The sequence below is a fragment of the Henckelia pumila genome, chromosome 3 (assembly GCF_033568475.1).
Source record: "Henckelia pumila isolate YLH828 chromosome 3, ASM3356847v2, whole genome shotgun sequence".
NCBI lineage: Eukaryota > Viridiplantae > Streptophyta > Magnoliopsida > Lamiales > Gesneriaceae > Henckelia > Henckelia pumila.
In genome coordinates, this window is record NC_133122.1 from 27737574 (window position 1) to 27754842 (window position 17269).

At 34.5% G+C, this 17269-nt stretch overlaps 2 protein-coding genes across 4 annotated transcripts; both read right to left on the bottom strand.

Moving 5' to 3' along the window:
* Window positions 1-321: 321 nt before the first annotated feature.
* On the bottom strand, window positions 322-4300 carry LOC140887083 (protein NDL1-like). 2 transcript variants are annotated; one of them, XM_073294110.1, is made up of 11 exons: window positions 3964-4300; window positions 2601-2700; window positions 2371-2468; window positions 2132-2220; window positions 1966-2026; window positions 1793-1879; window positions 1637-1714; window positions 1477-1533; window positions 1304-1359; window positions 1050-1185; window positions 322-845 (listed from the first exon to the last, which is right to left on the bottom strand). In XM_073294110.1, the coding sequence occupies exons 1-11, from the start codon at window positions 4024-4026 to the stop codon at window positions 624-626; spliced, it is 1047 nt and encodes a 348-aa protein (XP_073150211.1). In that variant the 5' UTR covers window positions 4027-4300; the 3' UTR covers window positions 322-623. The 2 variants fall into 2 exon arrangements, with proteins under 2 accessions (XP_073150211.1, XP_073150212.1); XM_073294111.1 differs by lacking the exon at window positions 3964-4300 and adding an exon at window positions 2797-2995.
* A 2236-nt stretch (window positions 4301-6536) lies between these two features.
* Window positions 6537-16019, bottom strand: LOC140886733 (uncharacterized). 2 transcript variants are annotated; one of them, XM_073293495.1, is made up of 11 exons: window positions 15813-16019; window positions 15579-15709; window positions 15342-15464; window positions 13101-13221; window positions 11727-11855; window positions 11059-11168; window positions 10778-10961; window positions 9798-10001; window positions 7702-7935; window positions 7378-7579; window positions 6537-6949 (listed from the first exon to the last, which is right to left on the bottom strand). In XM_073293495.1, exons 2-11 carry the CDS (start codon window positions 15602-15604, stop codon window positions 6858-6860), a joined length of 1425 nt encoding a protein of 474 aa, XP_073149596.1. In that variant the 5' UTR covers window positions 15605-15709; window positions 15813-16019; the 3' UTR covers window positions 6537-6857. The 2 variants fall into 2 exon arrangements, with proteins under 2 accessions (XP_073149596.1, XP_073149598.1); XM_073293497.1 differs by having other exon boundaries at window positions 15579-15734.
* Window positions 16020-17269: the final 1250 nt, after the last annotated feature.

Here is a 17269-nt window from a genome sequence, read left to right on the forward strand (position 1 = left end):
GTTGAATACAGCTAATGAAAACCAGACATGGCCAGCCCACAAGAGTTAATGAAGTCACATTTCCATTTTTATATTTTTATTGGTGACCCCCACCCACAAAACCAAACTTCCAAACAATAATGCTCCGAGTATCATTGTTTGCAGGCTATTATGTTAGATACGAAGGTTTTTTGAGTTGCTCAGTGCGCACTCGATGAGTAGAGGGGGCGATGAATGATATTCCAATGTCATATATAAAAAGTATTGCTAAAACAAAATAAAAGACAAGAAAATTGACAATTCAAAAGAGAAGTATATGGTCGCAATAATTGAGCCCAAAAAAAAAAAAAGTCACCATCTAGTTTTTGCTCTGTATTTATTTTTATTGCTTTGCTGTCATCATAAATGTCAAGTCACGATTTACAGATCATACAAACAAATCAAGACTGCCTACAAATGAACGAATGATCCCCACAAAATTCCCACTTCCCACCTTATGTTCAATAAAGAATTTTGTCTTTCTATCTATAGAAACCATATCTACCCTATTTTAATTACTTGTGAACAGTAACATGTGGCAAATGAGTGAAAAAAAAAGAACTATATTACCTCCGATTTACAGGGTAAGAACCGAACTAAAAACCTTATCTTTGCGACGACAGACGAGTCTTGATCGGTTTTAGTTTCAATCCCATGCTTTCTGGGGAGAGGAGTTCTGGTGCAATGCAGGATGGGCTCAATGGACTTCTAGGACTGCCGCTGAATTGACTCGGCCGGTACAGACCGTAGCCTGTGAGGAAATATTCCATGGGAACCAGCATTGCATGTGGCTGCTCCTCAGTCACCATTGATCCACATGCTTGTACCTGTAAAATAAATGGCATTCATTCTTCCATGAGCAAAGGTCTGAGTGATACCGTGAATTGATATCGATCATGCAAAGGAGCCTACCAGAAGCATTATTAATATTTCTGATTTCTGACTAGATTTAGTGGGACAGATGGGAATTAATATTTTTCATCTAACTTTTTTAAAATGCGTATCTTTGTACATATTTGGTTAATTGCTACCTCAACCAAAGCACTGTATCTTCTGTCCAGTTTCGTGGTCATGAGGAGGGACTCCGTATGGAAAGGAGAATTATCACCAACAAATATCAGGGTTCGACATTTCAACGTCTTCAACCCATCCGTAAGATCGGGTCTCCTGTTAATATTGGGAAGACAAAAGGTTAAACTATTTCAGAATCTAAACAAGACAGGACAAACATGCGGCCATGAAGAAAACGAAGAGTACGAGAAGCTAAAGCCTTGATCATCATTACCTGTCTATAGCTTGAAGGAATCGCAACACATTTATGCTCTGCCTCTCATCAAGCAGCTGGAAAATAAAAAAATCATGATTTTCACTAGTTAAAACTCCAGAAAACTGTGATTTAAAGAAAACATGTAAAGCAGTAGGCTTGGGGCTAAAGATAACAGAAATGAGAGTACTTACTCTCCTGCAAGCTTGAACTATGTCTGATTCTGGCACATCGGCACCACCACGAACTTCCTGATACAAACACAAAAGCAAATAACGGGGTTAACATAAAAAAATATATGCGCACTGAAGGGGTTAACAGAGGAGCATTTGGTTAATAGAAATATTAATATACCTTGCTGAAGTAACGGTGCAGCAAGAACTCCTTCAGAAGACCACACATTCCATAATAATACAGCAAATTTGACATCACCTGCAGGATTCATTATATTTCAACATTGATCACTTCAGCAAGATATGCGATATTGATAGCCAAACTAATAAATGAGACCTTATTACGCAGCCATTCTGTCCAAGACGGTGCTTTGCACAGAGGAGAAACAAGGATCAAACCAAGAACCCGCTCCCGAAATTTCATCTGGTAATATAAACCTCTATGAGTCAGACAAAAAGATAAATTGAAGCATAGAACTTAGAAGTAAAACTGTTAAAACTAATACATACGGCAAACAATGTGAGGACGTAAGCACCAGCCATTACACCCATACACATAACTGCACCAAGCCTGAACAAAATTAAAACTTGCAGATTAGAAGCGTATAGGTGATTACAAAATTAGTTCTCAAGAAGTAACAGATGTCAATTGAAATAACTGCGGTCACTTGGTTACCTGAAATAGTTGAGCACTTCAAGAATTTGATCAGCTAAGTCGTCGACAGAAGGCACAGGATCATCAGAACAAACTGCAGCAGCACCCAACTGCAAGAACTCTTACCAGAGTCCCATTTAAACTTTCTGTGAGTAATACTGTTTGGAATTACTATAAATACAAAAGAAGATCAAAATTTACTGCAAGAAGCAGGAGAAAATCTGCTACGAAAGCCTACATCATTTGGCCGATTTACAAACCTCATGCCCAGGAGGACTGATGTGGTAAACACAGAAATTGTGAAGCAGCAAAGTTGCAGCTTCAGGACAGAAGAACAATCCTTGAAAACAAGACATATCTGCCAACAAATATAGATTCAAGCACAATCTATTATTAATTTACAGACAAAAATGAATTATGAACACATAGGACAACAATAGAATGTTGAACAATGAACACAAAGCTACAAGTAAACAAACTCATCACTCACGATTTAAAGCTAAATCAGGATAAGTGACCAGAGCTGGTTTGTCTTGGTCTCCGTAAACTATAACAGATACAGGACCATGGCCAGTTCGCACAATATGTTCCTGAGTCAAGAATATACATAACAGATAGTAAGCAACACTTTACATTCATTACAAGTTCAAATCTTGACATGTACGAAAACCAAAATGCCATTGTACCATTTATTCTTTTTCTAAAACATAAAACTGGCTATGTACTAAGAATCATCTTTCAAGTTTTATATCCTTCAAGTGAAGGAAAAGACCAGCATTGACAAGAAGCTATTTCATCCCAAGGGACAGAGTTAACCATGTGCTCTCACCCACTTTTTAGCTAGCTAGCTTGCTCACTACAAATTGATTACAGGGCTAAGCGAACAAAATTTTTCCATTTCCCAATCATTCAAGACTTAAAAGTATGCTAAAGAATGAGTATTTAATGCTGAAATATGTGAAAACGAAATGATGATTGCAACTTCCAACCACTAGCACAAGAAACATAATAGATAGAGTAGCAACCAAGCTGTACATGCCCAAAGAGTTAAACAAAAGTATGCAACAGGTGTCACACGATGTTCTAGATGATTGACCAGTTTTAACTACTGATATAGAAGAATAAAAGAAACAAGGGTCACGTAAGCCAATAGGATCTAATCCTGATTTCCAATAAAGCACCTTGAAACCAGCATTTTATAAACCTATTCAATTTGAAAAATACCTACTAAATTTCAAGAAATATATACTCAAATGCTTATGAATTCTAAACGTCTTCAGCTAACACAAGCGAATAACGACATTAGGATAGGCTCTCAAAATCAAGAACTAAATCTGATAAAAACAGCTGTCATGATCAAAATTCAAGATTCATCATTTACATTTCAAGTAATAAAAAAAAGACAATATCATCACCCTAACGTTTCCAAATAAATGAGCTCAAATATCGAGAAGAAAAAGAAGCTGAACAACTTATTTCCAAGGAAATCACATCCATTTCCAGAATAGTCAGGACCACTCTACAGATAAACAAGAGCAATATGAATGAAGAAAATATAACTTTTTCAACCATGACAGAATTCATAGGCCGTCGGCAGACATCAGAATCAGATTCCCAAGATCAACAAGCAGATCTAAAGTCGCAAAACCCATGTAGCAAAAATGAATTGTTTACCAAGAATAACAAAATTCCCCCCCCCAAAAAAAAGAACTAAAAAAACCCAGCAAGATATCAAAAATGCCGACACGAAAAAACGGCCAGCAACGGAGAATACCAAATCACAAACCAACAGAAAGAAACGACACAACGCATTCAACCCAAACAAAAAACAAAGAGAGAAACAAAAATGCAACCTTCCCGCCGAGATAAATGGTTTCCACATCGAGGCAAACGGAATCGCCGCTTAATTCAGCCATAGCCGCGGCCTCCTCCCCTCCAGAAAAACACAAGCTACGCACGCACAATCTCCCTCCTTATTCGTTCCTCCCCCGAAATCTTTCACCCAAAAACATACCAGAAATCAACACATACGCATTTATATATCTACTATACGTCATACAGAGAAATCCTCGCACTTTTTCAATGGCTTATATACGAAGCGATGCTCTCGCCTTTCATCTCTCTACAAATTTTTCTCTCTGCAAATTAATTTTCCACCGACGATTTCTTTCTCTGTATGTATGTATGTATGTATTTTCCTTCCAAAATAAATAAATAAATTGTAATGGAAAATATAAATATATATAAATGTAGAAGGGCATTTGTGTAATTTGATGAGATAACGGACTAGTTGACAGCCCGTGAACGGGGACTCTGGTCAAAGAATCTAACCTCAGTTAACAGCCGACAAATTTGACGGAATATTCTGACACCTGTCCTAATTTGTCGTCTCCCCTTCAACGGCCACATACTTTTTGCATCTTTCTTAAGCGTGCATTAAATCATAATTATCCACGTTATAATTTTTTTTTCATCAAATATTTTTTCGTCGGCAAGGAATTTCGATTTATTATAGTTGAGTTTTCGAATTAAGAATTTCGATTTATTATATAGTTGATTTTAAATTCGAAACTCGTCATGTAAATATGAAACATTGGGTATCAGCCATATTACAAGATATATTTGATATTTTTTATTGTGAAAAAATTGTATTTTCAGTTGAAAATTCAAAACTTGTGTTTTTTTAAATATATGTTTGTTTTTTTAACGATTCTAGTTTTTGCCAAATTATTATATTTCAGTGTCCTCATATGATACAACACAAATTTCAAGATATAAATATTTTTCATTGAGAAAAAATCCGTTGAAAAAACTTGTATATTTTGTTATATATATATGTTTTTTTTTTTTAAACGATTCTAGTTTTTGCTAAGTTTCAGTGTGCTCATATGTTACAACACAAATTAGTACCATATCAGCTTAACATTGATAGCACATAGTTGAGAGAGAAAAAAAAACTAAAATTACCACACAAAAAAGAACAAAAATAACATATTAATTTGACAACATAAAAACTCATATCACAAAGAGATAAATAAACAGATCCAAAAATACGGTTTTCTCTTTTATTAATTTTCTAACTGATGAATTTTGTCATGGTGGGTTTTATGTCATTATTTTTAAATGATTTACCCAATAGCATAATGACGTTATTCAATAGGAATATAAAATAATCGGAATTTTTGGACAGCATGATGGAATATACTTTTCAACATAACACGAATTAATTTAATTTCGAAATATCTTATTATATTGTAAGAGATTGAACGAGTTTACGAACAAAGTAGCTCGATTACAAAAATAGAACTGATATGTTTTATTCCATCTCAACTCATTTAGCATAAATGCTGTTTGTGTTCAATAACCTAACATTTTATCCAAAAGAAAAAAAAAAAACCTAACCACATTGACTACGCAATATTAGACGACATATACTCAGCTCTTCATAAAATTCAAGTGGAATAACATGTATTGTACTTGAATTATAAGGTTTACAAAGTAATCGTGACGTTCATGGTTACATATACATACATATATATATTTTCACATTTCTGATGCTCTTACACGATTATTTCTTGGGGTTAAGATTATGTTTTTTTTGTCATCTCACTTGCACGCGCACACATATATATTTCATTTTTTGTTATGTTATCGATCATTTTGCGATTTTAGTATATTAATTTATATTTTTTTAAATTATAGATTTCAGTTATTTTTTTTAAATTATAGCTTTCATTTTGCGAAATGTTGACGTGAAGTTGAAAAATGACGATACAACAAAACATTATGACACGATGAATATTACTGATGTGTGTACGATGTCATGTCAGTATTTCGTTGATAAAATAATTTATCTTTTTTGAAAAAATACAAGTCGATGGGCTAAAATTATGACGTGATCAATTACATGATAAAAGATGAGGGAAAAATACGAAGTTATATGACAAAAAATGGCAACTGAAACTTTGGGGCAACATACATGTTGACACATTAAAAATAAATGAAAATTAAAGTTGATGGTTTAATAAAACAGTAGGGATTAATAGAATAATACGTGTCAAAAGGTTGACTAACAAGATTAATGCAGATTGGATGAAATTTGTATTATTATATGAGGTAAGTAGGTAACTAATTATAATATGATCATTAGTCCTCACGAAAGTGAACATGGCAGGTAACAAAACAAACTTCCAATGTCGGAGTATTATTATAATTGCAAACATGAATGAATGTATGGTATCTCAACCTTATCCCATGATAACCCATCAATCACTAATCAACTGCATTATAATAACATTTACCTAAACGACAATTTGTAAAAGAGAGAAAATTACTTGCATCTCTTTCTCTATGTTTGAATAAACGCATTGGTGATGCATCTATATTTTTATTTAAAGTCATTTTGATATCTTGGTCAAGTAAGCGATAAAAGAAGAATGAATATTGAATCTATATAAAAATTACCAAAACAATTTCACGGCTTTGTTTATGCAAGCACCCTCAACTTCACAATTGCCAACTTTCTCATGTGAGCAGGAAAAATATACTGTGATATAGCGCAACCACATCAGCATGAAGCCTAAGGCAAGAGTCAAAGAAAAACATCTATGGACAAATTCGCTATCATCTAAACAATTAATCTGAAATTTGTAAATGTATCGGGGTAAGATGAGGGGTAATCACTTCCAAGCAAGAAGTCATGGGAACAACCCGAATATAGTTGTAATTCACATAATTTGGCTATCTACTACCCTTCCTCCCAGTCGATGTCATCGTCTTCATCATCTTCAAAAGCTTCTGCTTCCACATTTAAGTCGACTTTGTAATGAACAGACGTACCTGAGACAAAGCATCAAAGTACACATGTTGTCAAAGGCTCGTCAAAATAACAATACGAGCGAATTACAAATTTCTTCAGGGGTTTGGTCTGGTTTTACTATATTGCGGTTTGAGTGCTTGTGAAGCGATTTTGGTCTTCGTTCAGAAAATTGGAGCACACAATTCAGAAAGGGATATTGACTTTCTTACCAGAATCTAGAAACTTCACAATTATTTGACAAAATAACCAGATGAATATAATATTATTTACGAAAAGCAGACCCTTTTCGAGCAAACGGTAAAAGTTCCTCGATGAATAGGATCGACAGTTCATCTGTGTCAACATCTAGTTCGTGTATAATATTGGTAAGTTGTTCCTTTAGCTAGCTTGTCCTGCATATGTCCCTCTTAACAAATAGATAAAAGGGAAAGAGCATGATGATATTTACCTGTAGGAGGGGCCTCCTCCCATTCAACATCTTCTCCGTCGTAATCATCACGTTTCGACTTTACGCCGACTTGACGCTCAGTGGGTGTGGTAGATAGTTGAGCGGAGGTAGTAGCATTAGGTGATTCTTGTGCCTTGGCCATTTCCTCTTGTTCACGTTGGCGTTGAAGTATAGCAGCATAATAAGCTTTCAAATATTCATCCTGGCAAATCAAAATGTGATAAAAATTCAACACCAGCATAGAAATTAAGGAAAAACCCCGTGTGAAATTTTTTTAAAAAAATCTCAACGAGAATTGATAAAACTTGAAAAGCCAGATCGCACCTGAATATTCTTTGCTTCATTATTAACAATTGTGGATTTCTTGTCATCTGAAAGTTCCAATTCCACCGACTTACCACCCATATCTGCCTCCAGCTTAGTCTCTCCAAGTTGCTCTTTCGTATAATTCATTCCTTCCTTGATCATCCATGGTGGCAAAATTTTCGCAGGTGCATTGGTATTAATTGATTTTATATTTTCTCCTTTCTCATCATCTCCACCGAAAGCAACTTCAACCTGCAATATTCAAGCTTTGAGATATCCATACATTAGTTCCTTTAGGAATGTCTATACTGATCAGGCAAATGTGGAAAAATCCTTGCAGAGGTTAGAGTCTGTAGAGTAGGTTGATCAGGCTATAAATCCTTGTATGCCTCAAGTGCCATGTTTTTCTTCAAGTGCCATATTTACGCATTCTGAACATGGCCACTTAGAAATACAAGGAACAGCAGTACAAATACAATGATCATACCTTTCAGCCTACAGTAGTTGCAACTCAGAATCACAGTTATCTGCCTAAGCAGGGCTATGTGTAGGGCGATAAAACCGATAATACTCATGTCAGCCTATCATCAATGGTCGGTCCCTTTTTAAATCCAAATTTGATAATTGGAAAGAATCCAATCACGTTTTTGAATGATATCTAATCCTTGGCGAAGATACAAACTCACACACCTACAGGCACCCCAACCTGTGGTAAAACCTAAGTCATTGTCCAACTACTGGTTTTCATACCCAGAATCACATACACTTCCGTTATATCTGTAGAATGAAGAGAGTTTAGATGGAAGATTATGTACAATTGATAATCCGATGCTTAGTCTATTTTTGAAGCTGAGATCAATTATTATAAAGCATGTGATCACAAATCCAAGTAATAGACAATCCTATAAACTATATGGACCTATAACATGCTACAGCCTGATTGCCTGAACAATTTTCTGTACCACCGACCATCCTCCCCCTGTTTATATGCGTTAAATAGATCAGGGATGGGTTATTTCTTAGATTTATACATGTGCATATGATGGAGATATATGTGTTGTTTGCAGATGACACCACTGCAAGGAAGTTTGTGAATTGCGACTTTTAAGGCAGAGCTATATTCTGGAAGAAGTTAAATTTGTGATGGAACCAACTGTTGCGGGACAAAAGGGATGACGTGTCAATAGAAAGAGATCAGAGGAATAAGAACGATATGAAAACGAAGAAAGACATAGGACAAGAAAAAAAAAAACACAAGCGCAGAATATAATCACGATTAATCCTGAACAACCAAACGCTTAAGAGGTTTAATAACCCAATAACCCATGGATTTTTTTTCTATCATTGGTTACTCTTCATCAATATATCTCATTGCCCTAGAAATCCAGTTAATTCTGTCTCAGGTGAATTAGCTATAGGTATGCAATAACCAATAGATTACAATATGAACAATTAGGAATCTAATTTATCAGAGCTCTTCTGTGTATGATTTGGATTCATAGGTACTAGATTATCATGCAAATAGATACTGCACGTCCCTGGTAAAAATGTTTCATCTTGAGAGTGATTTGGTGTACCAGGGTAATTGACAAGATTGGTGTTAGGGTAGTCAACCAAAATCTGTAAACCCCAATACCTAGTCATGACCATGAAATCCTATCCGATTGAATCCGGTCCAATAAAACCCAATTTATATCCAGACAGGGTATTTTCAAATCCACTTAGTGGTCGGACCCTCGTCACCCAATTATCAGAGTTAAAAGATAATTTTTTTTGCGTCGCCCCAAATTTATACTTACAAAAACAAAATTATTTTATTCTTAAACAGGCTAACCCAAACCCAACTCGATGTATACCAATTTTTAACAAAGCATGATATTCTTTTATATCATTTTGACTCGGTATAAGTTAGGCAGGCTAGCGTTGGCTTGAAATTCTGTCCACCCAGTCTGTTTACACCTCTAATTAGCATAATGTCATACAATGATTACATACTTCCAAATATTACAAGTTCTTTGTGACGTGGGAACCCGCAGCCGCTACTTCCAACACAAGAATAAAAGAAAGTAAAAAACTTCGTGTATGTGAGCAAAGAAGGTATTATAGAAAGTAACCTTTGTCTCCCCAACATAAGGCATAGGAGTTCCACCAAACCCAAGACCTTGAGCAGATTTAGATGGATCATTGGAGTTAAGGTCTCCATTTCCAGCACGGCCAGCGGCATTTGCTCGAAGCTCCCAGGCTTGAAGACTTCCAAATTCAGGAATAGGTAAATCCTTAACTCTTCCAAGTTGATCAATCAGTGGTTTTAGTTGATCCTGTACTCCAGCAAACTTTCTTAGTTTAACTAAAAACCAAGTGTATGGAGCACAACAGTAAAATTTCACAGGATCTGAAAAGAAAGAAACAAAAGGTTTTTCGTGCATTCTTTAAGATTAGACTCAAAATACTTTTTCTATTTTGTAGTTTTCAAGAAAATAATTACTATCGGACAAGTGTACCCAGAAGAGTCCAGTTATTTTTCATAAGGTTGCAATGCTTTCGATGGCAAGCCCCCGATAAAACAGTTCACAAGCGCTTCATCTTAAACAAGAGGCTAGAGCCAATAAACCCAGGCTAAATGAGCAGCTTATTAAATATGCCATAACAGAGATAAACAAGAAATACAAAAGATATAACGGTAGTATGCCATAATTGCAAAAATAAAGAGCATTTGTAGACGTTAGACTTGATTTTCAATTAAATAACAAAAAAACTGAGAAAAAATCAAATCCAGCACCTTAATATAAAAAAGGAACAAATAATATGCTGAGTGTACTGGTTAAGGGTTGGGTACTATTGCAGCATGCTTAGATACTCACTAGGGATGTCCATTGCAATCGCAATTTTGAATCAACGAGGGCAGTTTAATGCCCTATGCAAACTTTAATCCTTACAAATAAATAACTTTGGTTTCTTATAAAAATGCCAAATGTGTACTTTGGCAGTTTCATAGCACTAGGCAGACATCATGATTCTTCATTTTGTTACACACATACTCAGGCAGGTTGAGTGATACCAACACAAATACAATATAAATCAGAAGAGAACAAACCTCCATATTTGTTAGCATGTCTTTTAATTTTTCATGGCGACGTCTCCTGGCATTATCATCTGTATCTCCTAGTTCTTGAGAAGATAATTTGTCACTCTCAGCCACTAGAACTCCATTACAACTTTCACAGTGGAAGTACTCGTCATGTGGAGTAATCAACCGAAGTGCATCAAGGGCGGTATATCTAGAGTTTTATTTCAGACATAAAACTATCAAATTCTTATTTTAAAAAAATGCTTAAAGGCTACAGCAAGAAAAGGGGAGGGAAAGAGAGAAAGAACCTCTTACTGCAGTTTGGGCATATATACTCCTGCACCGTATTCTTGCTTTCCAATTCATCTTTTAGCTTTTTTTTCATGCGATGTAATCTATACCTTACCACATCATGTATCTGGAAGTAAAACAATTATTTTAATACCAACTCAAAATAGAGTGTAGATGCACACACAACAGCCCATTTATACATGAAACATCATGCTAAACTTTGTGACATGAAAAAATAGGCAGATTGCAGATAAAAATACTCTGAAACAATACTGTTAATCAAATAGGCTGAAAGTAATATCAGTACAAAAACCATGAGATTTAACATCTAATAGTTTTCATGAAATGCAAGACATCAGAAACTTTAACACAAAAGGTTAATGCTTCTGGGAGATGAAAGTGAATTAGTGATACCATATTTCATGAAGTACGGACAATTAGAAATAAAAGTAGGTTAATTTTATTTTATACGATTTACATTAAATAATTTTACAATAAAAATTTATAAACCTAATATTTGCGTGCAACTTGTGCACTTTGATTGTTCACTAGTATTAAACTACGCACATGTTGGGTACATGAACTGAGGCAGATTGCATTTGTATTGAAAATGAGTGCATATTACAAATAACATCAGTATATTACAATATATGTTCTACTTATGAAGGCTTCAGAAGCTAAAAACCTGTGCATAATCAAGACAACAATATGAGTGTGTATGCATCTTAAGCTTTTCATCGCCTTCTCTCCCAGTATGCTGGCTGTCACCTGTGGCAGCCACTGCGGCATTGTAAATTTTTGCACCTTTAGCAGTCTACCAAATATCAAAGAGATATTAGCTCGACGCAATACCCAAAACAAAATACAACAAAGATCTGCAAATGAACATCTGGTGACCAACTCTGCAATTCCAGTTTCAGAGACAAATCATATACATCCTATTAAAAGGCCATTTATTCAAAAATTTCGAAAGTAATCCTATGCACTCCAAACGAGAAAATAAAAGAAAAGGATGAACAAAACCAAAGCATGTTGATTTAGAGTTTGCTTCACAATACAGTGCTAGAAAACAAATGACTTTCAAAATATAATTCATCGACAACTGTTAATAGGTCAAACAGAAAGCAAACCAGCTGTTTTGATGTAACCAAAACAAGTATAAATGGCTAATCACAGGTGTGATCCAATCCATAAAAAAAGGAAGCAAACTTCAGAAATGATCATCCCCATTTCATGGAAGGCATTTTTTATTATTTATTTTAATTTTTTTGGTGGGGAGCGGGGAGGGAATGGTCCGGTGGGAACTTATTCCTAATTCTTCTCCATATCTACCAGAGATATTTATCCGCCAAGTCCCGTTCGCCATTGAGCATCTTCCTTACCTAGATGGAGTGACCTTCAATAACCTAGAGTACACAACTACACAACAAGTACGTGCATCCAAAGAAATGGTTTCAAGCAAGAAAACCAAATATATAAGGCCAATTACATGATTCTACTTAGGCATTTGGATTGACACATTGCCTGTTAAAATTGCAATATGATTTGCATAATATAATTTACTAAGAGTCTAAGAGAGACGGGGAATAGAGGTAAAAGGTCATGCTCTAATTACAGAGAACTATTGGCTTTAATATGGAAAAATATATTCTAAAGAGTGGTCAACTGTTCTGGTCCTTCTCAATTAAGTTTTCCAACTGTATCTCAAACCACCACATGAGCAAGTGCAATTGTCATCTCTCTTCCATGCATGTGTACAAAACAACGTCCGTATATGCATAAAGTTACATGAATCTACAGTTTACTACATGTGCAAACAAGGGCACATAACCAATAATCAGATACATGTGTGTGAATAAATACATACACGCATTTACGAGATTGTGTGTGTATACTCTCTGGGATATAATAATTCTCCAGATAGAAAAATGTCGAAAACCCAGCGAGTGGGGGGGGGGGGGGGGAAATAAAATAAAAGCTAAAGGATGGAACAAATAAATAAAAGATAATGTTAGAGAGAGGATGAATTTGGCCATAAAACTCAACCAGCAAATCTAACCTCCTTGCGGTGATCACGAGTCACAAGCTTTTCTTCTTCGAAAAATCTTAGAGTTCGACGAAGTTGCTTTGTGTGAAGCTTCAAGTCCTTAGCCAAATCTTCTTCCCTTACCCACTGACGTCTGAAACAAATAACGAACATAAGGTTGAATATACATCAAGAGTCGGTCCAGGTGTAGACGTCGCATCTTACAAAAAAAACTTATCTTGCCTTCTTTCTTTAGACAGCCATTCAGTTTTTATGTTTGGGTGTAGTAGGGGAATGGGCCATTTTATTTTTAGAGGAAAATTGGAAAAGGAAGATTAGAGGATAACTTTTACTTCTAGAAAACTGCTTCTAAAGCACTTTCTTAATCAAGTTTATTTAAAATCAAGTTCAACATCCAAACATCACTTTTTTTATTAAAAAATAATTATTTTAAATAAGGTGCTTCTCGTTACATAGCTTCATTATCCAAAGGCACTCTAAGCCCGTTAAGATTGGCATTACCCACACACCAATATCCTCAATTACAGTAAGACAAAATGAAATATGAGTGTTGAATTAATAAATTTTACTTGCCAAATGCCAATATCCACCAATTTCATAATCCCAAACTCACCATTCATTTTCCCCTTGAAGGCATGAAATATCGTAGAGATAAGCTACAATGTAGCATATAGCATAAAACAAGATCCAAGTTTGGTAAAAATTTATACAAATATGAAATAACCTTGATCAAGACTTCCACTCAATCTTTCCAAAATTTTACAAAAGATTCTTCTACTAAGACAGCCAACTTTAACTTTCATGTTACATGTAAATCAAATAATAATAAAACACACATAGGCGTATCTACTAAAAAAACGTTGCACTAAGGGCTTTGAGTAACATGCTGTAATTTCATATGGAATTCACGACCGTCACAGGTGTATGTATTATGCAACTCATTTAGCCACAAAACACTACAAAATGAGTTGAACACTTTTAGCCTTCCCGATGAATATGCACAGTAGTTCACTAAAATATCAAACTTGAAATAGTATCGATGTCGTTATCATGCCATTTTTAATCCATGTACAATATGTAGAAACAAACAGAGGAACATCAGGTGGATATGAGTCATGAAATAGAGTGTTATTTTTTTTATTAGCCTTTTATATAAAATATTTTGGAGAACACGTAGTAAATTATTCACAATTTGTGAAGCAAGCATACTGAATAAACCCATGTGCCAGCGATTTTCTGCATCTCTGGGGTCCATTTTAAGAGGGGGTGAAACTTCTTTCTATTTGTACATGGATAACTACAACAGTCATGACTTCCATTAACCATTTATTAAGTAGAAAGTATAATTTTCTCATCCAGTAAAAAACTAGTTTACACAATCTGAATCTGTGGATAGTTCCAGTCGATGATCCAATCAAAAAGGAGAAGAGGTTCTTTTAGAAGGTATAGAAATCAGCCATCTGTATTGATATAACTGACGATACAGCAACTTTAAAACATTAAAACAACAAAAATTATAGCTACCCTACTATTGTCTTACTGGAATGAAGTTTTAGTCCAATCACAAAGCCACAAACTATCTATCAATTATCATGAAGGATTGATGATGATCATAAGTTCAAGGGCTCCATTTTTTTTTTTAAAAAAAAAGCATTTATATTTCCTGCCTCCTAGAACTTGGGACTTAAAAATTAAAAGGCAGTAAATGATCCATGGATGGCAACTATTCCCTCCTGAGTGAAATATAATAGCTCTCATCTAGCTTGATTGTTCTTCAGTGACATATGAACTTATTGAATAACAAACAGGATGCTCCAAGCCTCATCCCACACACTACCTACTGATAGATTTGAGTCATTTGACAAGTCCACACTGATTTGAGGGGCAACACTGTTATTCATATTGTAAAACCCTAACTGAATTTTCCATAAAACTTGTGTTGTATTTACACTAATCCTAGACATAGAACTTGTAATTCTGAAATGCGTACTAACTTTTGTTTGTCATGCCCCATGTGCTACAAAAAATAAACACACCCATAGCTCTACATGTTCACTCTTCGAGCATTCTCTTGATGAAAAGCAAGAGGTTAAACAATACTATGCTACGCAATAAAATAGTTCTGCACCAAATTTTGTGAAGTAACTTGTCAATGAATAAGTACCACATAAATTAGATCAACAATAAACTAGATGCAACTCACTAAAAAATCACATATTTTGTACAAAGTAGCTAAAACAGAAGAGTAAATACCTAGTAAGGGCATCAAGAATGACCACCGCAATGCCTCTGTTATCACTTCTACCAGTCTTGGGCTGGTTTTCTCCTTTCGTTGTTATGTCATCGTAAAATGCTCTTGCAGCAAGTTTCACCAAGCTATTGATTAATGTTAACAAGAAGATGCATAAATGTCAACCAAAACTAAGAAACAACACAAGCCAGAAAAACTAATTGAACACGATGCAATCGCAAGGTGGTAATGGCATTTACCGATTAAATGGCTCGATGCTACCCATTTTGTTCCAATTTTTATAAAACGAAAGGGCCGAAGAGCTTCAACACCATCAAACCCCACCAGCCGTTTTATGTATCAATCGGAGAGTAATACGCACCTCTTCTTTCTACGGAAAGAAGGAAAATCACAAGCTCCTTATAATAATTCGACCAATCAGCAGCAACAAAATTCAGCAAAAATATAAATTTATGAAATATACGGGACGAGACCTAGAACAACGAGAGACGCAATGATCGGGGAAGAGAAACTGGGGAAGAGCTGGAGTACTATTTAGGCGGCAGATTCAGCGGACGATATACGCAGCCCCGCCGGCAAGGGATGGAGGTGGAAACCGCCTCGTTGCACTGCGAACGCAGGGGAAATTGAGACCCCGGAGAGGGGAGCACGATGGGTAAGGACAAAATACTAGCAGGAAGTTTTCCGTCTGGAATTTTTATATTCGAATTAGGGTCGACTGAGCTTTATATACCAAGGTTAAAAAAAAAAACGCCAAAGCTTCGAAATGTGAAGTTTAAGTTTCAAGTTTTTAAAGTTTGCTTCGAAACGTGAAGTTTTGAGTTTCAAGTTTTAAAGTTTGCTTCGAAAAACGTGAAGTTTAAGTTTCAAGTTTTTAAAGTTTAAACGAGATTACTACAAGTTTAAACGCAAAAAAAACGTTTTCAACTTTTATTAAAATTTTAATTATATTAATTCAAATAATAAATAAAATGATAAAATTACCATAAATTTAATATTAAACGAATAAATTTCAAGTTTTTAAAAACATAAAAGTATTAAAATTATATTAATTAATAGTTTTCTGCATATCTAAAAAATAATATAATAAAAATAAGCTCATTATCAATTAATAATATGTTCTAAAAACGCGAAACGCATCGAAGCGTGAAAGTAAGCAAGCGTATGTGGTATTAATACGAGCTTAACCGTAAAATTTTAAATATCTAACACAAATTAATGGAGTAAATAATGCCTAATAATAAATTTAACTAGAATGCATTGATTTTTTTTCAAAGTCTAATTCAATTTATTATATCATTCATTTTATATCAGTTATCGTCAAATACAAACTCAATTTAACTAGACTACTTTAAAATATTAGTATTAATATTTTTCAATATGTACTGCCTATACTCATCATTGGTACACTTAACTATCCAAGATTGTACAATTTTTACATTGCTAGCATTACTTACTAATAAATTTGATAATTCATGTTCTTTCTTCGTGTTATTAATCAATGTTGGTATTTTAAAAAATTGCACTTAAGCGTATTTAATTACACTTAATATGATCAACGTGTGTTTGAACGTTTTTAGCCGAAACGAGTTTTTTACCGTTTGTAGCTGAAACGAGGCGTTTTGGAGAAGTTTCAAGGTTAAACGAGATTAAAAGAAGTTTAATCAAGTTTTTTAGAACACTGCTATATACCCATCAAAAGACAATATATTAATAATTAATAATTTTTTATAGAATATAATCATAATTTTTTTAGGTAATATTTATTTTTAAATGAAACTTTAAAAGAATAGTAAAAAGATCAAGATATATAATAATTTAAATATTTCAAAAAATTATAAAACTGGATCATAAAAGGAAAGTTCTTCCAGTCCAAATCATAACTACTTGTGCCAGTAAAATAAATAAAAATGTTTAAATATGTTATTTT